This window comes from Pholcus phalangioides, unplaced genomic scaffold (assembly GCF_987345545.1).
Source record: "Pholcus phalangioides strain wild (caught in Gottingen) unplaced genomic scaffold, Ppha-v1.0 ptg000009l_1, whole genome shotgun sequence".
In the NCBI taxonomy this organism is placed as follows: Eukaryota; Metazoa; Arthropoda; class Arachnida; order Araneae; family Pholcidae; genus Pholcus; species Pholcus phalangioides.
The window spans coordinates 21,906,558-21,930,299 of NW_028301602.1; the positions used below are offsets into that span (position 1 = coordinate 21,906,558).

Below are 23,742 nucleotides of genomic sequence, written 5' to 3' on the forward strand. Positions count from 1 at the left end.
ATAAGCTATAGAGTCTATATGATACTCTTACTCTAATTCCAGACATTAAATGTGTATCCGAATAATGTTACAGTCTCCTAATTTCAATAATCTCTCACGTACAAATAGAAGAACCACAGAAAAACCAATAATAACATCGACCATTACACGCTTGTCTTCATCTCCTTAATAAAGAAATTCGCACATTCACCTTCACTTATAAAATTCTATTCCATAACCACAAATAAAATTAAAAATTTTAAGCCATATCTTTTTTAATTTTAAACATAAGTACACTCAATAAAAGTGTAAATATATCATTCACCTGTTTGCACGTCGTACTAAAAAAAAAATAATGCATACAAAAATTATTTCCATATTTCCGAATTTTTTATCTGAACACCAGAGTCAAATAGCGTTTTTTTTCGTTCAAAATATTTTTCGAAGTAGCGGAAAACTTCTCCGGACATTTTCCATATTTTTTCCTCTTAAGGAGAATAAGCTCTTGATCCCTCTCTCTCTTTCCAAATAATAAATTCTTCTCTCGCTTCTCTATTTCCTCTTTTTATTTATATATATATTTTATTATTATCATTTTTTTTTTTAAAAAAAACCTGAACCTTTTGCCAATTCTTCACACAAGCTCCCAAAATGTCACCAGATGTCGCTGCGACGGGAAAAGAAAAGAGACGAATGTTATCGTCTAACTCTTACAGCTTTTCCCGCCAGACTCGCACTTGCTTTGAAGCTTGTTTCTATCACGAAGGCAGCACACGGAGAGAGGCGAAACACCATCCAGAGACATTTCTCTTCATTCATTCATTCATTCATTCAAAAGTGTTCACATCTTCTTGTAACTGTTTCCGATATGCACAAAGAGTTAGCGAACAGTCGAAGAAGTGGTGCTTGACACTATATATAAATATTTTTATTTATTTTTATTATATATTATATTATATTTTTCCCCCCGGGATGAATGTCACGTGTTTGAAGAGATTGAAGAATATCATTCTGGCATGGATCGGATGTGTATGTTTCATTTTTGCTGTCCCTGGGATTGGGATATCATCCGCTCAAGGTAAAACAAGAATTATATTGTAGATATTTCTGCGTATTCACTAAATATTAAATTTGAATTGAAATAAATAATGTACGGTGAAACCTCGCTATAACGATACCCGATACAATGATAAATCCCTCTACAAACATATTTTTTCTAATTGCATTTGGAATCGTCTATGGTCTAATGTTAAACTTCTCTCGATATAATGATATTTTACTACGTTGAATCCCTCTATAACGATATTTTTTTGAGGAGATTTCGGAACTGCTACAACGATATTTTTTATAATTCCCTCAAAATCACCTTCAGTATATTTTTAAATTCCTCACCAGTTTTTGTTCTTTCGGGGGTGTTTAATAACATCGGTAATTTGCATTGTTTTGCCCTTTGAAACTGTTGATGAATTTGCCGTGAAGCATACATGAACTGTTTTACATTGAACTACTTTAAATGGTGAAATAATTAACTGAATTTTATTCATCAATTAACCGTATACAGTTTTTGTTGCGAATGTCAGACACGCATAAATGCATTTTATGGAATTTTATTTTCAATTCAGAAGAGATGCCGACAACAGCATAGATTCGGTGGCACCTGATGATAATGCTACTCTATCGATATAACAATAATTTCTCTACAACGATGTGCATTCGTGAATCACAAAGCATCTTTATATCGAGGTTTCACTGTATACTGTAGTGGAACCTCCGAAAGTGATACTCGATATAACTATTACGGTAAATGTGATGAATTTTCGGCTAATAATCATCATCGTCGGTTATTTTGAATAATCACCGACCATTTTGGTAAGTGTGCTAAATTTTACGAAGTTATCAAATTTACCGGTGATTGTGTATATTCCCCCAGCTCATATATATTCAGTAAATCGTCAATGAATTATTTAAATTTACCGGGCAATATGCTCAAACTTCAGTCTAGGATGATGGAATTGATCGATGTTGATTATGTTTAAAAATGTTGATAAATGTGAGGAAAGAGCTAATATTACAAGACTGATTTATACGTTTCTATCCTTATAACACTTATTCGAATTTAATTGAATTTTTATGGTACAATTTTAGCGCATCCATCACTTACGGGAGAAACTGATAAGCTAATTTAAGATAATAATATAAACTGATAATAATGGTAGAATTTAAGTGATACTTATTTCATATTTATCATACTTGTCAACTTCATTCGGGAACTATGAATTATCACCGGTAAAAGATAATCACCGATTTATCGCATTTACTGTAACATATATGCGGGGTGCATAGGTAACAGGAAGCATGAGATTTTACTGTCGAACCGTTAGTCGTAAAGGCATACTTCCGATTAGTAAAAAGTAAAACGATTTATATATACTTGTATTTATGTAATATATAATATTTATTAGTATTTATGTAATATATGCTGTTCCACCGAACTTCCTTCGTTTTTCGAATTCGAATATCTCAGCTAATATTGCACTTGGAAACGTATTTTTTTTGCTGGCATCAGGAGAGACAAGGCAACAACTTTCTAATTGGGCTTTTGGGTACAGGGAGCCCGTATAAAAAGTTAATTTTTTTAATTTTAATAACTACTAGCTATAATACCCGGCGTTGCCCGGGTTTTCTTCAGTGAGGCTTTTTGGATCACGTGATATCTCCCTCTTTCTTTGACGGACATGCAAACCGTGTTTAATAGTTAACCAATATGGCGACTTTATGCGCGACTCATGAAATAAATAAATCCAGATTTAAAGAAACGTAGAAATGAATATATTTTTTTCCAATTTTTTAAGGGGCGCTGAGTATTTCGATCCCCCTCCTCCCTGAACTTCAAGTTATCCATCTGCCTGTTTCAGCTTTCAAAAATGCTTAATTAAAGCTTTGGAATTTTTTCGATGTACTTTTTACGGGCCCGTAATTTTAAAACATCCTAAACTATATGAATTTATGCAGTTTAATATTAAAAGACACAATACGGAGACATTAATTTTCATATTTGAGAAGATCTAAATAAATGGTTGAAATCAATGTTATTGTATGAATGTCCAACTCAAAGTAGGTCCGACTAATCACTTCATATTATGTAAATCTAGAATTCAATAAAATTTTTTAAATTGTTGACGTGGCGGAAAACCCCACCGAATTTCCGCATTTCTACAGTAAAATTGGCAATTTTAACACTGATTTCTATGGGGATCATCGTTTGCCTGACCCGCGAAGTGATGCTGATAATGATTATGGCATCTATTGAAAAAGTCTCATTACTGGGGGGATTGAAAATGTGGCAAACCATTATAAAGGCATAAACTATTATACATATGGTAACAGGATTAGAGAAATTTTACAGTTGACATCAAAATTTTAACAGTTGATGTTTATGTGGTGGTAAACCAATGTTAGTAAGATGCACAAAAAGGAATGTTTTATCTCTAAAACATTCCTAATTGTCTTTACAAAAAATTGTAATCACGAATAATATAGACTAGACTCAATTTAATTAAGGTTTAAATCTCTTTCGATTATAATTAAAAAAATCTTACACATCACAGTAATGTTAGTTTACCGCTCCCGAACAACAAATGTTAAAATTTTTAAGCAAATTTGATAATTCAACTAATATTATTGTTCAATAAAATATTTATCGAAGTCATACTATATTGACTTTTCCTATGTGGCGCATTTATCAAAAACCAGTCATCGATTTCGATCGAAGACACAACAGTTTTATTTATTTTATTTGATAAGTGACAGCAGTAGTTCTACTTCAATGACGTTTCTTGCATATAATATATAGGGTGTATAGGTCACTCATTTTACTGGTGAATCGGTGATCTTAGAGGTATATCTTCAATTAGAAAAAGTATCCAAATCACGTGTTGTACTCATATATGTCATTCATGATGCAAGGGGTTGCATAGTTATTAAAACAAAAAAAAAAATTAACATTTTATACTGTCCCCGTGTGCTCAAAAACCAAAGTCGTTGCCATGTTTCTTCTTAGGAAAAAAAAAAGCCACGTTTCTAAATGCAATATTGATAGATATATTCAAATTTGGAAATCGGAGGAAAGTTGGAGAAGAACAGCATAAACTAAGGGGCAACGCTTCTCTCCCTGATTTATGATGTTCTTTCAATCTCTGCCGATCTTTTTTTTTTTTATTTAAAAAGACACACTATCTCTTTACAAATTTAAAATGAAGAACAATTTTGCGAGTGTATTAGTAACACGAAAAATTTCTTCTTTGAAAGCTCTCCGGATGCCGGGATTGTTAAGGGTACCGTGGAGTTTGATCGTGCGGAACCACCCAAAAAAATGCTCTGCATTTTAAAAATTTCAGAATTGATAAAAATTTAAAAATTTCAGAATTGGTGAAAATCCAGAATTTTTTAAAAAAAGAATTCCAGATATGGTTGAAAATTCAGATTTTATAAAAGCAGTAATTCCAGAATTATGTCTCTCTAGATCAAAATGCAAATTTATAGACGATGAAAATTCAGAATTTATTGTAATATAAAATAATTTATATTACAATAAAATTCATAAAATTATTGTTACCGTAAATGTGCCTCCTTCCCCCCCCCCCCCAACCAAGGGTGGTTTTAAATATTTTCACCGATTTCGAAAAATAGTCCCACGGGTCGCGAAACTGATCTTTTTGTTGACTTTGGGTCGCCACCGAAAAAAGTTAACCGCGACCCAAAATCAACTAAGTTTATCGCGGCTAAAAAAGGTTAAGAACCCCCTGGCCCAGGGCCCGAACTTCTGAGAAACAGGACTTAGGGGAACACAAATGACTTAAGGCTTGGCACCATTCCCCAAAGTGTGATGAAGAGGATTTAATACTTATATTATAATCAACCGCAGAATTAGCGGCATTACACATTTTCGTGTTTGAAAATATTTAATAAAAAACTACGTTATATGCGAGTTATACGTACGAGAACAGATACATCATTGACTCCGTCGGGATCTCTCGCTCTTCTTTGGCTTCCATGGCGCTATTTCGGATACATTCCTGTCAGTGGGGAGGGGGGGGCTTTCATAAGACACAGGAGAAAAAAAAATAATTAAAGTATGTATTTCTCATCTTTTACAGATCACTGTCAGGCATGTTTCCAAAATATATATATACATCCATTCATATGTAATAAAAAAGAGGAAATATGTAGGAATAGAAATCTCTTTCAAGAGAGAGAACAGCATCAAAAAAGACGGTGAAAAACATCTGGTAAATTGTTGGAAGCATTTCATTAGTCGGAATAAAAATAAGTAGAGGGATAATGAATGATCTCATTATGGTCCCCTTGTCTTTCATATTTTTCGTTACTCAAACGAATAACTTAGTTCTTTATTACGCTTATACTAATGGCAGTCGAACTCGGTTGTAACGACTTTCAATTGCCGCGCAAAGTTGTTTTGTTATAGCCGAAGCTTCAGGTTCGTAAGGTAAAGTGATTTTCATGTGATTGTATTGTTGTCGGCAATAAATGACCGTTTCGTACTGTGCGTATGTGTGAGATTGGAATTACAGTCGGCGCTCGTTAAAACGACCACCCGTTATAACGACCGTTCTATTGTATAATGACCGGTACGATAGGTCCCAAATATTTTCCCTATCTCTGTCATGCTATTTTTTGTCCAACATAATGACCGGTAAATGCCATTCAATTCATTAACACGAACGAATTCAACTTACCCCCCCCCCTCCCACACCCGTTTTTTTGGGAAGAAAATTAACAAAATCCGTCGTTGAGTGTGTTTCACATCCACCTTTGATGACTGCACAAAGGGGTATGGAATATATGTAGATGGTTTAAAGAGATATAAAGCATTGTAACTTCTACAGGAAGCCGTTGTTAACTAGCGCCATCACTGAAAACGTCTCGCATGGTGGGTCATTCCCACGTGATTGATTTTTCTTATCCTATTTTAAATTTCACTGTCCAATTTCTCAATGGGAGAATGTACAGGCAAGTGAATATATTGTATTTTGTTGCATTTAGTGAAAAATAAATGTAGGTTTTAACCAAATATACAGTATTTTCGTAAATGCAATGTACATATTGTATTATATGCAGAAAGACACGTTACTCTTCCCTGTTAATACAACAGATACGTAAAACTGTCTCAATGAATAGATATCGGTGTTACAGGGGACAATTCATTTCTGGTTCAGCATATACATACGCTGCGGGGTGGATCATATCTGCCTTCATAGCTTAGTTGGTAGAGCACTGGTCCGGCAACGAAGAGACTGGGGTTCGATTCCACGTGAGGGCAGAGATGAGTTTTCCTTCCCTGTAGCACCAATATCCCTTCATTGAGCCAGTTTTCCGTATCTGTTATACTGTGTAATGTATTTAAATTTAATAATTTAATTTAGTTAAAATTAACTAAAAGCATAGTAAAGTGTTAATAAGAAGGTGTTAGTTGAACATTGTTTAAGGTAATAGAATTTGTAAAGTAGAAATCTCGTTTATTTAATAAATATTTGACATGTGATTTTTCCATTTCATATCTTGGTAAATATAAAAACCTAAATGTTTTATTGTACTGACTTGCTCTAGATCTTGACAAGTACAAGAAAAGTCATAATTGCTCTTAATGTCATGGAAAACAATGCTTAAGCCAGGTTGGTTAGTGGGGATTTAAAGAAAAATTTATATACTTGGTTTTAGTAATGTTAATTTGGAGGTCATTAGCACGGAACGAATTTCTTAATTTTAAGAGATCATTATTAATATTAATATTTGGGAGATATGCAGGGTGATTATTATTAAAGTTCCCGTACTCTGAGTAGTTTTTCCTCAGACTGCTCAACCGAATACAGCCAAATTTTTAGTAAATCTAAATTAGACCATGGGAGAGATAACTGAAATAAAATAAGAGTTCAATTTTCGATCACCAGGTGAAAAAATAGCGCTTTTTTATTGCATTTTACATTTTCCCATGGTCCATATAGCGTATATGCCAAGTTTCAATGGAATACGTCTACCAGAACGAACTGTTCAGTAAACTGACACTGCTCAGACCAATGTAGCACCCGTTCTGGAAAACGTTTTCCATCGAAACTTAGTATAAAAGCTATATGGTCGATGGGAAAAAGAAAAATTCAATAAAAAAGCTCCAATTTTTCACCTGGTGGTCGAAAATTGTACTATTTTTGTTTCAGAAATCTTTCTCCCATAGTTTCATTAGAATATCCTAAAAATTTGGCTGTATTCTGTAAAGCAGTTTTTGAGAGAGAAAAATTACTCAGAGTACGGGAACTTTAATTATAATCACCCTGTATGTATATAATCACACTGATATATATACTTGATATATCAAGTTTTTGATTGAATTATATCAATTTTAACTGATGAAAGGAAATGGTGTTATAAACAGCAAAGAACACTTGACGAATCTCTCTTTGATTCCTCTAATTATGTTTCCTGATGTACATTTGTTCTATAAATTGCGTATATTTACTCTCCATTATCACCATATTCACACAATTATAGTGTATTTGCATAGACATAATACGAGATATACTGTGTGTGTATTTTGAAACTCGCGATCGATGTACTCGATGCATAGCTTGAAGCGAAATTCAAGTATTGGCGACTTTAGAGTTGACGTGATTGATATTCTCAGGAGATAAATGGAAATTTACATTTTATTCAGCCATCTCCGATGACTTATTTGTATCTTAAGCGTGTAAATATTCAAAACGAGTGCAAATTCATTTCTTGTATGAGAGATACGTCATGATATTCATTTAGATCCCGATTTAGGAATTCCAAGATTTACTCAGAAATTCGAACGATGGAAGATCCGAATGCTCCGGCTCGATCTGATTCACGCGAATTGTATCAGTCAAACTCAGTTATAACAACACGTTGGCCAATAACCGGCGGTGCGGTCCGATTTCCATAGAGAATAATGTTGATGAATCTTATCTATAACATCTATGAAAACGCAACGAGCTCGGATATAACGACACATTAGAGTTCATCACATTGAGTAGTTGTTTTTCTGTTGCTCTATTGAATACTAATATGGAAAAACGATTCACTGCATGTTTCTCTTTCCGACTTGCTTACTGACATTACCCGTATGTGGTGCGTTTCCGTATTTTTTCGTAATTTTGACCTTACCTTCTTTTGTAATTTTGACCAAATTCTTTTGTTTCATGATATAATGTCTCTTTCCTTCAACGAAGCTTACTTTAATTCCTAATTTTTACTAAAATCAGGGGGGGAGATGAAGATGATTTTCCTAATTCATACAAGGTGGATTTTATCGACCGACCAATAATTACACACGCGATTCCTTGTGAAAAACTAATATGGAAAAGAATTTTATACCTTTTCAGGATCAGACGAATATTAAAAAGTTATAACGTTTAGTAATTTTGTGACGCGCCAGTTTTCTAACAGGGAGTTACGCACCAAACAACCAACGAAAAAAATTATTTTCCCTATGCAGCGGGTTGCCGCAAATAATCCCGTTAGGAGCCAAACTCTTATTTTCTTTCATGATTGGCACTCTTTCTTCTTCGTGTAGACTCTACACGACTCTAAACGTAATAACAAGGTTAAGCTACAATGCAAGTGATTTTAACCTTGTTATTAGGTGCTACCTCCGCCCCACTATATTGGCAAATTTATTACCAGATAGTGGTGTTAGGTTAAGTGTTAGCCAAACGAGATCTATTGGAAAAAATTGCTTTCCCAGCACTTTTTTGCCAAAATATGCTAATTTTTTTTCCTTCACTGTTAAGTCAATTTTTTAAGGTTAAAAAAACTGGTTTGCACAGCCTTAGCTGTACTGATTACAGGGTTATACCCCAAAAAAAAAAATCGTCAACGAATAAGGCAAATACTAGGAAATACCAAAAAAATTCCTAATGCATTTCAACACGTTATGGGTGTCGTCTTCAGCTGGGTAAGAGTATCACGCTGACCGAATTCATTACGAGCGAGAGTTTAAAGAAAATTCGAATAGACCAATCGGATAGCTCCATTTCGCAAGCAGCCAATCAGGTTGTTGCAAAAGACTTATACGCAGGCTCTTCGCTTCATTCTTGCCACGACGTATAGTTTTGAGTTCCGCTGAACAACCGAGATTGAAGATTTGGTACTCAATCCAAGTGGGAAACTGGGTCAGCGTGATACTCTTATCCTCTGAAAACGACACTCATAGCGTGTCGAAATGCATTAGGAATTTTTTAGTATTTCCTGGTATTTGCTTTACTCGTTGACGATTTTTTGAGTGCTATTAGGCAGAGTCATCTACTCTTACGTACAGGGTTATAGCATTGCTATCAGCTTAAAAAACGCAAAATTTATGTTTGGTGCACTTTCGATGAATTCGGCAGGATTCGAAAGTGACGTCATCAATTTTTAATGCTTTCTAACTCCATAATTATTGGTTGAATCAGAGAAAATCAAAAACACTTCTCAATATTAGTTTTTCACAAGCAATCACGGGTAAAAATGTTAGGTGGTCGTCAGTATCCGTCCTGTACACTGTGTTTTAATGAATATGGCTATTAATATTCATCTCACATGTTCGCCTTTTTCCATTGTTTTGTGGTTTCTCTCCGGTGAAATATATTTTAGATCAGCGCAGACTTGTCGGTAACACCGTGTTTCTTGCCAAAGCAATAATTGCCAATCTCGGTGACATTTAGCAAATTTTTTCGTAAGAAATGCCCCGTTAATTGTTCTGGATCAAATATAGTCACCATTATTAAACAACTTCACACACACACATAGTATTTGCGTGTAGTATCTGATTCTATTTCAAGTCAAAAAGGTTCTTGAAAATGTCAAACTTGGTTGAAATGACAAAAATTTGTGCAATCTTTGATGTCGTTGCGAATAAGGCCGGGATTACGCAATAAAAGTGTGATAAAAGCTCTTTTAGAAAACTTGAAAGAGAAAAACATCCAATTGGCTTATTGGTTAAATTTGCTCGAATATAACCGATACGCTTATTTGTTTAATTTTTTCAAGTTTTATAAAACCTTTATAGTGTTATGCCAGCATTAGTTAGATTATATTGCATTTTGAAAAACCTTCTTGTAGTTTCGCAATCATGGAATATTTTTAGTGCGTATAGTGAAAGATTATTGAATGTGTCATATCTATGTAATGCAGTGACTGCACTTCCATAACAAACACTCGCCGTTAGCAGCAATTAATACCGTGTTTACAATTTAAAGTTTTATAAAAGCTCTTTTATAAACTTGAAATAAAACAACACCCAATAAGCCCATTGGCTGATTTTGCTCGAATGTAACCGAAACACTTATTATTTTTTTATTTTTTTATACAAACATTTATTAGTTGCATTTTCTAAGTTTTACAAAAAGAAACTTATATCAGTTCTATAGCGTAATACCGGTCTAACGGACACTTTGAAGTCTGGAACAGGGTCTTAGGCCGAGATTACACTATAAAAGTTATCTAAAAGTTCTTTTATAAAATTTGAAAAAATTAACCAATTGGCATAAAATGTCACCTTTGTAAAATGAGCTTCATTGGTTAGATTTTCAAATTTTATAAAAGGGATTTTATCAAACTTTTATAGTGTATAACACCCAATAAACCCATTGTAGTTTGGCGCAATATATTTTACAAAACTTGCGAAAAAACAACTAATAAGTCTATTGATTATATTCAGCTCGAATGTAACCGATACGATTATTGGTTGCATTTCTCAAGTTTTATAAAGGAACTGTTATCGAATTTTTATATTACAATCTCCAACTTTAACGCATTTCGGTATACATTTACTCACACTCCACCCTCTCAGCGAACAACAATTTCGGTCCCATGGTGTCTGTAATCGAGAAACTAGAATTGTAATTTTTTTCCCTCGATAAATTCACCCACCGTATCAAATACACACTCGAATGATGAATGGGTAAATATACGTCCCTCATCATCCTTATTTACCATCAAATCAATGTCAATAGAGTAAAAAAAAATACAGGGAAGGGTCCTCGAAGAATGTCGTAAGGAAAGAAGAAACGACAGGAATCTCTCGTAGCAACATGATATTAACAATTTCCGGGAAATCATGCAGGGAAAAATATACATGGCAGTATTATTTACTTGTCAGTGAGATACCATCGCATGTGCTCTGGAAATATCAATTTCCTACTTATTTCCTTGTGAACATGTATTTTCACATGATACAAACACAAACTCAAGCCGTATATATAATGTTACTGCCAAAGCCCGAAGTGCGTCCAATTCCCCGGAATTGGACAAGGGTTTAGTATGAAGTTCGAATTTATTCAATCCAAGCCCGCCATTTCGCGAAGTGGCCGGAGTTCCCTGGCCAAAGCTGGATCTACTTATGTGAGACGGCCCGGTAGGAGTCAAATCCATTTTTTTTAATTGCAAACGTCTGTATTCAGTATCTGTATTTACAAACACACATACAGTTTTCTCCGCCAAATGTTGGACAAAGAAAAAATGATTACCGTACCGTGACTGCAGTTTGATGGGTTTACATAATTATTGTGGATGTAATTACAACGAGAAAAAAACGCCGACTTGACGATGGTCCCGCATCATGTCTTTTGTTATCGGTCTTTGGCCAGGGGATCACCGGCCACTTGGCGAACTGGCCGTACCCTTCGCGAATGTGCCAATTTCGGGCTTTGGCAATAACATATATGTATCACGGTAAACGTGATAAATCGGTAATTATGTGCAGTTCCGTCCTTTCAACTTTTTCCGTGGGGAGAAGGGGAAGAACATGTAGTCAATGTATTCATATATATATTTATATACAGGGTGTATATATATGTATATATTTGTATATACAGGGTGTTCTGTTTATGGACCGACAAACTCAGAAGGTTGTTAGTGCACATCAAGAGGAACAAAAATCGCAATGGAATATGATGTATACGTTGAGAGGGTGAAAATCGTGATAAACGCATGCACGTTTCGACGTGAGCTGCAACCGCTCGTGTACTTGTCGACGGGGAATCGGCAAACCGTTACAGCACGGTTTCTTCCATTTGAAGAGTGCGTACATTGCGCGGTCTCTCTGCATCACGCCGTACTGGATGGAAGGTCCTCGTCTCCCGTAGTAGTCGATCGAGCGTGGCGAAGGTAGTATGGTAGTGAGGTGGATAACGGCTCACCGGATATTGTTGTTGGTACATCCGCTGTGCGAAGCGCCCATTGCCATCTGCTCGACCGTAAATCAGATACATATCAGCGTATTCCTCCTTCGTTTAGTCAGCCATCACGATACTCATTGAAACAGACAACTAACTGCCCCACGTGCTTACTACCGCAACAGCGCTAATATACGTCGTCCCCAGCGCATGCGTTTTGCGACGCTGCTTACGTCAGATATGGTGAGTGAACCCACGAACCCATTCAGCGATCAACTGACATCCACCTTTCGTCCCCTCTGGACTCAGAGCCTGCATGCGTTTTTCGTGATTTTCAACCTCTCAACGTGGTTTGCGACACTATGTTTCATTGCAATTTTTGTTCCTGTTGATGCACACTAACAACCCTCTCGTATTATCGGTCCATTAACAGAAAACACCCCATTTCTAGTGTATTTGTCAAAGCCCCCCCCCCCGACCCCCAAATGACAGACTTGATTATGTGCAATAACAGATTTATCACCAAGTAACTATGCATACTTACCATGACTTGCTTAGTTTGATAAATTGATCACTTTTACCGGCGATTATGAATAATACCCAAGCGTAGTTGGTAAATTTTATAAATACTTAGAATTTATATCCCCTTTATTTGTGATGATGCATAATACTCTAGTCTAATTGGCCAATTCGATGAATATGAAAAAAATATTCCAAATGAGTCAAGTATGTGTGTGATAGTCGAATCCCGATATAATTGATAATGAATTTCTACGATCGTACCCCAGATATGCATAATGATACAATACATATATGTATACAATACGACGCGCGCTTATACATAGTCGACGGTAAAAGTGATAAATTTAAGGAAATTTATTGAACTTATCAAAATGTTCGGCGATTATGCATAATAACCGACAGTAACCGGATGTATCACATTTATCATGACATACAGTCAAACTCGGCTGTAATGACACCACAGAATCTACGAAATTTTGTCGTTGTAGCCGAGAGAGAGAGATTGACGTTCCCAATACATTTCACGTGTGGAAAATAGTAATCAGATGAAATCATATATTATACATGAAGTTGATTGAATTATGATTGGGGGTGTGCCCATATTTTAGCCATAAAATTACGGAAATTGGGGTCATAAATGCTAAATTTTGTCAAATTGGTCCAAAAATGTCACTAACAGTTAGAGAAAATCATAATTATATTGCGTATGAATAACCATTTTCGAGAAATGAAAGTGCTACAACAAGTTTGATTTGAATTAAAATGTACAAGGTGTCCCATAAGTTTGTAAATAGTTTAAATATTCATAAAAATTGCAGGAATTGATATACATCCAATTGCTTGAATAATTTTTTTGTCCAATACTGAAATTTTATTAATTGCTCATTAAATTAATTAATTCTGAGTTTTTTTCCTTCCCAATATGTCTTGAAATCATTTCTTTCAATAATCATGCAATTGATTTCTTATTGCTCTTTTATTGTGAAATAATTTATATCAGAAATTAAGAAATTTATTGTCATTCATATAAGTTTTTTCTTCTCTAATTCTTAAATTATTTGTGTCAAAGATTCAAAAAATTATTTCTTTCAGTGATTCTGAATTTTTATCAATTATCTGGAATTATTTCTTTCATTTATCTTCTCTTGCGTGTGGGATATATTTATTTCATTTATTTGATATAATTATTTATTTCATTTATTTGATATAATTATTTATTTCATTTATTTGATGTAATTATTTATTTCATTTATTCCGAAATTATTTATTTCATTTATTTGATAGAATTATTTATTCCATTTATTCCGAAATTATTTCTTTCACTAGAATAATCGTTTTTCAGTTGTTCTCAACCAATTTCTGAAAATGATTGACAGCCACAACAAAAAGTTCCGAGGGCCATAAAGTGGCCCACGGGCCGTGAGTTGGAATCCCCTCTCTTATATAAGGCAAAGCTCACTATCCCGCACAATCCCTCTATTCTCAATGGGAATCAGTCAGGGCAGGGGGGATTACTGCCGTTATAATCGAGGTATAGTTTCCACCGATGTAGTTATAACCGATTGTGTGCACATCCTATGAACGCTTTATCATAAACAGAAGAAAAATGTTTGTGTGTGCCTATATATATATCCGTCACAAAACGTAAGTAGAGTACCGGTTATTCAGAGTGAATTCAATTTGGTTGAATGCTCTTTTCATCAAATTATGTAATATTGCATGATGACTCTCACAACGGTGTCCGGCGATCGCGGAGCATTTTCACAAAATGACACTATCGACAGATGGTTATGGCAGCTAGCATCATCAACACGCATTCCTCCCTTTGTCACACTATTCACTCGGTATTCGGCGTTGTCACTATCTAGAGGTTGATATTCGTAATAATTATAAGTGAAAAGATGTTTCTCATTCTCATTCTCTTCCACCTCGTTTATGAAGTGGTCAGTTTTATGTTATAAACGGATTATGCGCCTGTTTCTGACAGATAATTCTACCTGAATGTAATTTTTTTTTCTCTCTCAGAAATTCCGATTGGGTAACAAGAGGAAAAACATTCGATATGAGAGGGTATTTAAATTGTTGTCAGTCTCGGTTGTAATGGCATCTGGTGGTTGGGGCTGATTTTTATAAGAATAATTTTAGTGAACCTTGCTCATAATGTCAATGAAAACACCATGTCATCGGATATAACAATATATTTTTCGTAGCTTTTACTTCCGTTTTTACGACGTTTTCTAAAGAAAATCAGAAATTCGAGCTCATTATATATAAGAAATGTATGCCAGTTGTTCTAGATTTATGGAGAAATCATGGACACAACAGTGAGTGAGTAACAGTCTGATTGTTCAAAAAGTGAGTGAGGGAGGGAGCTAGTGAGTGACCAAGTGAAGGAGTGAGTGTAGAATAAAACTGACTCAACAAGTGAATGAGCGAGTAAGTGCGTGATAGAATGGGTGAAGAACCAAGTGTGCCAGTGAGTGAGTAAAGGATCGAGTTCCTCACTCACTCAAATTCCTCTGTTCACTATACATCCCCTCCGATGAATTTTTCCAATATGTTTGCAAATTTTCTTCTGCCAGCATCCTGTTCGTATACCGTTGCATGCTCCTCCTACAGCAGCTATAGCTCGAATTATGAAAAATCACATATTTCCCTATTTCCCCGCGAGCACTGAACAGTGCTGCCTAGTCACGTAGAATGAGTTTCCCGGTCATGGGTTCCTAAGTGATTCACACTCCTTTTGATGTTCTCTATCACACTCACGCCTAAAATTTGTATCTCTATTTATGCGACACCCTGTACACGTGTCGTTTTTGGTAACCTCCATTTTTTTTCATTGCAACTTGCAGTAGAGCTCTAATTCCCTCCATCGGCAATTTTCATCACCTTTAGCGATAATTGACCAATATACTCGCCTTTGACAATTTATTTTTTGAATGCAATCACAACTTTGCATTCAAAAAATAAATTGTCAAAAGCAAGTAAAGTTGCTGATTGCATTCAAAAAATAAATTGTCGAAGGCAAGTAATCAGCAGCTTTACTTGCATTTGACATTTCTTTTCGGCGATTTGTTTCTTTCCGTATGAAAGAAACATGGTGAACACAAGTACTTATCATGTTGTGCATGTTGATACTATTCTATCGAATCGAAACACCTTTCACGGGCTGGATGGAACCCCTTGGCGGGCCGGAGGTTGTGCACCCCGTACCAACAGCTTTACATAAAGGACACCACAATAAATACCATTCCCTAACGGTACATATTCACATAATATCCTGTTGTCATGTCTTATCCTGTTGCCATGTCATATCATGCTCCCCACAACCAATGCCACATTTTTATTTTTTCACACCCTGGGAAGAAAAATTACTTTTCCTTACGCTTCAAATGACGATAATTAAACTCCTCCCGCCCCCGTCCCAAAAAAAAGAAGATAATTTTTTCCTTCAAAAAATTTAAAAATGCAAATTCAGTTTTCTTTGAGTCGTAAAAATAAAAATTCAGCTCCTGTACTTTATGATTATACACGTATTATTATTATTATTATTTTTTTTTTACGATTGGTCTTTAAAATGCTCACGAGAGCGTAAGGAAAATAAAGCGCGAGGAGACGAGATATATGATAATATTTACGTTTCTTGATATAAGCATCAAAGCGGCATCCACTTAAAATACTAAAGCTAAAGAATATGAGAAAAAAGAATAGAATTCTTGGTATTCCATGAATTCCAAGAAGTCGGAAAGAATTTCGAATAGAAAAGTTTTTCTTTTTTTTTGAACATTGCAAATTAGTATTTATTCAAATTTATTTTCCCATCACTCGAAACCACTTAAAACACATACGCTGATGGGGAATTTGAAAGTACCGCGCAGTTCTATTATTATTATTATTCTTTTCCTTTCATAGGAAGAATCCAAGGTTATGGTTTTTATTTTACTGAATATGGATTATAGATGAAAGAGCAAAGGAATATTTAGTGCATATGTTTTTTTGCATATTTATAGTAAGAGTTAACATATTCGAAAAGTTACAGCCGTTTTAATATTGATATGAACACCATCAAAAATATTCATGGAAATCATTTCGGCTGCCAGAGTTCTCGTCGAATAATCACGGAAAAACAACGACACTGTGTCTTTAAACATTCACCAGCACTACCGAGATATCTCGTTTTTTCTAAAAAAGACTTTTATATTGTCGACACTCCCGTTAACAACCGCTACGACGGATCACACTATTTTCCGTGTTCCGCCATGTTATTTATCATTCAGTATCACGATCCGTAAATATTATTCAATCCATTAGAACGACCGAACTAAACCCGGATCCCATTTATTTTGTTGTTTTTTCGCAAAGAAATAGACGAGATCCGTCGTTGAGTGTGTTTGACCTTGGCCTTTGATGCTTGGAGAAGATAGGGTTTGAAACACAGACGGTTTGAAGATGAAGTGTTGCTACTTCTATGAAAAACCCGGTGGTTAATCAGTGCAATCACTAGAAATGGGGTGAACCACTCCAATATGCACTATGTGCGAGTCGATTGGATGGTGTCGGTGTTTTCCTCCATCCCCCGCTTACCATTCATTTTTATAGTCTCACATGGTGGCTCACTTCCACTCAGTTGATTTAATGGGGTGTTCGATATTTTTAGTGATGAGAATCACGAATCATAAAACTAATTAATTTTAAGCTAATCAATGAATTATAAATTAATTTTTAACTAAAATAACCAGAAAAAAATGTTCTTGGGACAATCAACCCATCCCAGAAATGCAGTATTTTTCCACTCGCATATGGAATATAGCTTTTATTCCATAGATTCTGACGAATCAAAAATTCTCATAACAACATGAAATGAAAATATAATAATTAATATATCAATATAAAATATTGTTGAAATTTTATATAAGAGAAAAAAAATATATTATTATTAATTTTAATTGGGGTGGTCAGAAATCAAAGTGATAGGGAGTTGCTCCAGACCAACTTAAACAAAATTGGAGCATGGGAAATGAATAGAGCATGACGTTTAGCATTGCCAAGTGCATGGTCGCTCATTTTGGTCGAACAACACACGGTTCTTTTACGAGTTGAATGGTGTCACTATCCCGGATGCAACCAGGGTCACTGATTTAGGAATTCTCATTGACGAGCGGATTAGGTTTTCTGAACATTGTTAAGCGGTTTTCAATAAAGTGAATAGGGGCCTTTCAAGTATTACGTAAGCAAATTTTTAGCCATTTTTGACTCCCTCCCCCCCCCCCCTTGTCAGCAAAATTTCGTCATCAGCTCTGCCCCTCTGAATCCAACTCATATTTTCATAAAGGGTGGTTGATGACGTAAGTATTATCCAAACCCCCCCCCCAATCGATGATGACGTAATAATTTAACGTCCCCATAGAATGCTTGGTCTCATTTTCAAAAAGGTCTCTTCGCGTTCTTTTAAAGTCATTCTTCAACTTTTCTGAGGCTTAGTCCGTTTTGGACTGGAGTATGCTGGGAGGTTTTAAGTCTGGGCCGTGACTGGTTTGTCGGGAGGTTTTAAGAGACCATACCGACAGAGGGACATAGAGTTGGTTGAAGGGGTGCAGAGAAGAGCTACGCGTGTCTTTATTGGCACACAGGACTTGAGTTTGGAAGCAAGACTTCATTTTTTGAATATGCTTTCATTGTATGAACGCAGGTGTCGGTGCTTTTACAAGGGGGGACACCAGTATCGATTGGCGCCGCTGTGGTGGTCGAGTGGTCATAATGACGGACTCGTATCGGGAGGATCCGGGTTCGAACACCACCGTCGCCATAGTGGTGGTCGGCTGAAGTTGGTTTCCTGTGGTTCCCAACTTCGAGGCGCAAATGCGAACTGATCTCCCCATTGAAAAGTCTCGCCACAGAGAGCAACAGGCCTGCAACGATTAATTATTTAATCATTACGGTTCACTAATAGTTAGAAAAACTGGTGGCAGATGGCAGCACTACACATAACAAGCATTACACAGAAGCAAACTTCACGTCAGGTTTCACTACACGTACACACACATTCCCGCATGTACCAATTCGTTAGAGTTTCCGCAAAGGAATATGGACAGAGGTACATGTGTGGTTTAGTAGTAGTAGTATCGATTGGTAAGGGACAATTCTAGGTTATGGTGCCACAGGGAATTTTTCTCTAATAGATTGTTAATAAATGGAATAACTTATCCCTGGGGGGTAGTAAATTCTAACACAACTGACACATTTAAAAAGAAATACGATAAACATGTTGGAGTAAATCGAGAAGCTATCTATACTTAGAATTAGACAACCATAAGTATTCTTTATGGGCATTGTATTATATTTCATCATGCGTATATATATATTGTTTGTAATTGCATTTTTAATTGGGTTGCTGTATTTTTGAAATACATGACACCCATATTTGTTATGGGCATCTTTTTCCCAGCCACCCCGTTGGGCATTTTACCTGTTGTGGCGTTGTATTTGTATTTAATTATAATATTAATATTATAAATAATCAGAATCATTTCATCACGGAATGCATTTTTCACCATTTCATTCCCTGAACTTATCGCTCACTTTTGATAAAAATTCCTCGCGGTTATGATTGAAGAAGAAAAAAATTGATTTGAAAGATTCTTTTACTTCCCGAATGATCACGGAATCTTTAACCTTTAAGAAATAATATCCCACGACTGTGTGTGTATTCAATCTGATTCATATCCTGAGTAAAAAGAGAAGAGATTGAATCTGAAATTTAAAAATAACTTGATAAGTTTAGAAGATCATTTATATTCGAGAGATGATTATTGTCATTAACTCTCCAAATAAAATAGGATATGCGGCAATCTGAGCCTGTCATTGGCATAAGGATTTCTACATTCTGACAAGTTAATTAGGAGAGATGATTTCTGAGAACGAAAACAAAATCATCACGTACATAAATACGTACCAGTATACGTAATTACCGTTCTTATACCAATAATTAGGGAAATATGAAATTCACAATTGTTACCTAGAAATGAATTGTAAACGGCAGTGCTTCAAAATTTTTAAACTATGTGCAAATTTTTTTCAATGTTATTATTTTATAGAGTTAATTAAGACTTGAGATTAAATTGGTATCCACGATTGATCATTTAATCATTTTTCTTGATAGTCAATGAAAATAAAGATTTAACTCTTTTGTGTTGAGTAAATTGATTAGACTCAAGATTGGGTCGGAATTTTGTTGAGTGCAATTTGTCAAAATCATTTCTAAAAAACTGATGCGTAATGAAGCACCAGAGCAGAACTGTCGAAGAACACCTTCGACAGTTTTACAACTGAAGCACCCGTGAAAGTAGTTGAACATTTTCCCGGACGGCTGAAGTGGAAGAATAATTTGTGGACCGTTAAAAACAAACAGTAAAAATATATATATATACATATATATATATATACATAATACTAATTATTTTTCGACGGGGAAAAATAAACAAATAGTATAAATAATTTGCCAACCGGCAAAAAATAAATAAAATGGGCAAAAAAACCAGTAAAAAGGAAAACCAGTAAAAATTATATGTGAACTGTCGAAAAAAATAATAATAAATAGAAATAATTTGCTGACCGTATCCATATTGGTTTTTATACTTCTGTCTTCCGTCAGGGGTTCGCGAATTATTTCTACCATTTTTCTATTTTTGCAGGTCAGCAATTTTTTTCTAGTATCTATTTATTTTTTTTTTGACGGTGCGCAAAACATTTCTACTGTTACGTTTTTCTCCAATTTATTTTTTTTTTTCTGCTGGTCCGCAAATCATTTTTAATATTTATTTTTTTCTGAAATTTGTTTATTTTTTGTCTTTTTCCAAATTACCGCTACCTTTTTTTTCCTTCAAACCGAGCACAACTCAGGTCTATCGCCATCTATGGGCATTTTACTACCTAGCGAGCTGTGCCGGAAGTGTAAGTATCCCCAGCGCGACCCAACCCGCATGGGTGAAAGGCTTATATCCCGGGAGGGACAGAGCCTGGGTCGTGTCTGGTCTGTCGGAAGTGTAAGTACTTAACAGTCTGAGTGCGTATGTAACGTTGTGGCTGTAATCTTCAGTGCTGTAATCTATATTTCAGAAGTGAATGAGTGAAGTGTAATGATTGAATTATATTTGCACCGATTGTAGATGTCTCTCTCTGTGGCGGGAACTCACGATGCGTGTCCGTCACTATGACCACTCGACCACCACAGCGGGTAAATTACTGCTACTGAAAATTTTTAAACTAAAGGAATTTTTTAAACTAATTTAAATTTATTGAACTAATGATTAAAAAAATGAAATAATTCCAGTACTAATGAAAACATGAGAAACTAATGAAAGAATTCCAAAACTATTGAAAATTTAGAATTGATGAGAATTTAAAATTATTAAGAGAAATAGTCCTAAATTTAAGACGGCACTGGTGGTGGGGAGGACCCACTTATTATACTTGTGCCAAGCCCCCGTCTAAGGCGGCCTGGTTGGGAGTTTGATCTTTGTCTATAGGGACAAGGCTTGCTAAGAATAATCTGGTATTCGTGAGCAAATGGAACGGTATCCAGCATCGAAGATGGCCGAAATCCAGTGAGAGCTCAGTGTATTTCCCATCGCTAACCCTTAAACACTACATTGCTATTTATCCTTGGAGAGAAATTAATTCAACGTCTATGAGTTAATTGAAATTCATTGATCAGCACATTTATGGAAGTTTAATTATATTATCTCAAACACACACGTCTATATTCCGGAACTTGCTTATGCTAATTAATGATAAAATTCAATGGGGACGCTATTCTCTTTGAATTTCGCAGCGTCAGTTTAATCAGCTCTGACAATTTAATGAAATGATGAAAAAAATAAAATAAATAAAAAGACTTTTGTGTTTCGTTCATTAATTCCATTCATGGGAGATGGGAAAATATTTTATCGTTTAATTTTTTTGATACTTTTGAGATAATTAATTCGAAAACCGTAATAGTTACTAAACTCACAAAAGAGGGGTTACTGATATTGATTCTATGGGATCATTAGTTCGAGTATGCTTATCTATAAGTTGAAATCTCTATACAGGGTGTCTCTCAAAATATGGGTAACACTTTGAGTTGAAACTGGCTGAACCTTGTCTGTCATCTTTGCGCTAAGTGTAACGTCAGTAATATCGATACAGCCAATAGCCGTTCCCTTTGTCGTTTTTTTAACCCCGTTATGATCACCAACGAAATATTTCGTTCAAACGCCAGTGGAAGAAATCCAATCGAGTTCTCTGTTTTTTCTCCGTATCTCCTCGTGAAGGTTTTATTGTAAACCTACGAACCGAAGTTGTTTTTTTTCCTTCCGTTCTTTCTTACTCAGTAAATTACACCCCTCCCCACATATAATGTATCTCTCTACTATATACTCGTAAGAGCACATGTAGGGTGAAGGTAAAAGAGAAACCTACTGTAATCTCTTTCTCTTTTAACTACTATACCGTGTTTTTCCTTTTTTATTTCTTTTTCCCCTTTTTCCCCCTTCTTTGTTTTTCTAAAACGTCAGAACAATGTCACCAATTTTATTGCAGATGCATCAAATAAAGATCATCCAGAATTTGTTGCCAACCCTCACTTTGAGCAAAAAACTGACTTTGCTTCGCTGTTATGGAGCACGATGAATCTGCCCGGTATTCTAGTTGAACCTTATAGATGATATTAATCGCCACTTGTTATGTAAATGTTACAGAAAACCGATGTTACGTAGAGATGCTGATCTTTGGTAAGAAATATTCATTTGTCTCTACGGGACATCGAACACACGTGCATTCTACACGATCGCGCTACAAATACTCTCTATAAGCAGATCGAATATTTCTTCCTTGGAGTGCTGATAGTGTTAGACTGTCATTGCTGCTATGAGGCATTCGTTACGCACTCGTCCAAACTCAAGAATACGTAGGTTAATTCCCTGTTTAGGCAAGTCATTTTTTTCTTCTTCCAAAACTTAGCATCTTCACTAACATTCAGTTTTCTGAAAATCTTACTTTAATACCTATTCCGAGTATTAGCCGGCATGCCGGGAAACAGCGAGGGAGACCAACATGCTGGGAATATCAGAGAGTAACTGGGTCTAGATAATTCTCAAATGTTTGGCCTTTAGGAATCGAATTGAATTGGCTGATTTGTATCTTGCCTACTTTATCCATTCATTGTATATGATTCTACTTTACTGGCTACTCTGCATTATGATAGGATATGATTTCGGTCTAACAAACTAGCACTAGCAGGTTCAAGTATGCAGTTCTAGCTTTGTGTTTGCGTGTTCTACCACACATCTTTATTTATTAAAAATGTTGGATACTGAGCGTATTTTTCTCGCGAAAATTAGTTGAGTTAAATTGGGACATAAATAAAAATTGGTACCAGATGCACACAAAAACTCGCCAATTTTCTAGAGATACTGATTTCTTTGGAAACATTCCATCTTTGTTGCGAACGGAACTCGAACCCAGGTCCCACGAATACCGGACGAGCGCTCTATAGTATATCAGGCCACCAGATTGCGACATATATTTTGAGAAAGATGCACTCTTCACTTGTAAATGCAATATAGCAGAAAAACTGGCTAATTTTGTAGAGATATTGATTTTTATACAGTCGAATCCCGTTTTAACGAATACCATTATAGCGAAAATATCGTTTTAACGAATACCATTATAACGAAAATCTCGTTTTAACGAATACCATTATAGCGAAAATCTCGTTTTAACGAACACTTTTCTAATCCCTCAAATAAGTATGCTTAGGAACAATGCAAACAACCTGAAATTCCTTTATAACGAATGATTTCTCCGATCTCTTGGAGTTCGTTATAACGGGATTCGACTGTACTACTGCTTCACCAACTCTGGCCATATCGATATATTGCAATTAACTGCCATTAATGAGATGGGTTGGAAGTGAAAGCGCTGTTTATCGGTGGTCGCCTTAAGTTTGTTAGGGAAAATATCTTTTCTATATCCTCTCTAGTGTTCGAACCCAGGACCGTGACAGCCACCTTCA

General features: G+C 35.4%; 1 protein-coding gene across 1 annotated transcript in view; it reads left to right on the forward strand.

The window, feature by feature from the left end:
* The first annotated feature begins 698 nt into the window (after window positions 1-698).
* Window positions 699-23,742, forward strand: part of LOC149082529 (alkaline phosphatase, tissue-nonspecific isozyme-like) — an 85,490-nt gene continuing 62,446 nt past the window's right edge. Inside the window, exon 1 of the mRNA XM_089235778.1 lies at window positions 699-1,057. Coding sequence (XP_089091904.1) covers window positions 952-1,057 — 106 coding nt within the window. The 5' untranslated portion in view covers window positions 699-951. The remainder of the gene's footprint in view (window positions 1,058-23,742) is intronic.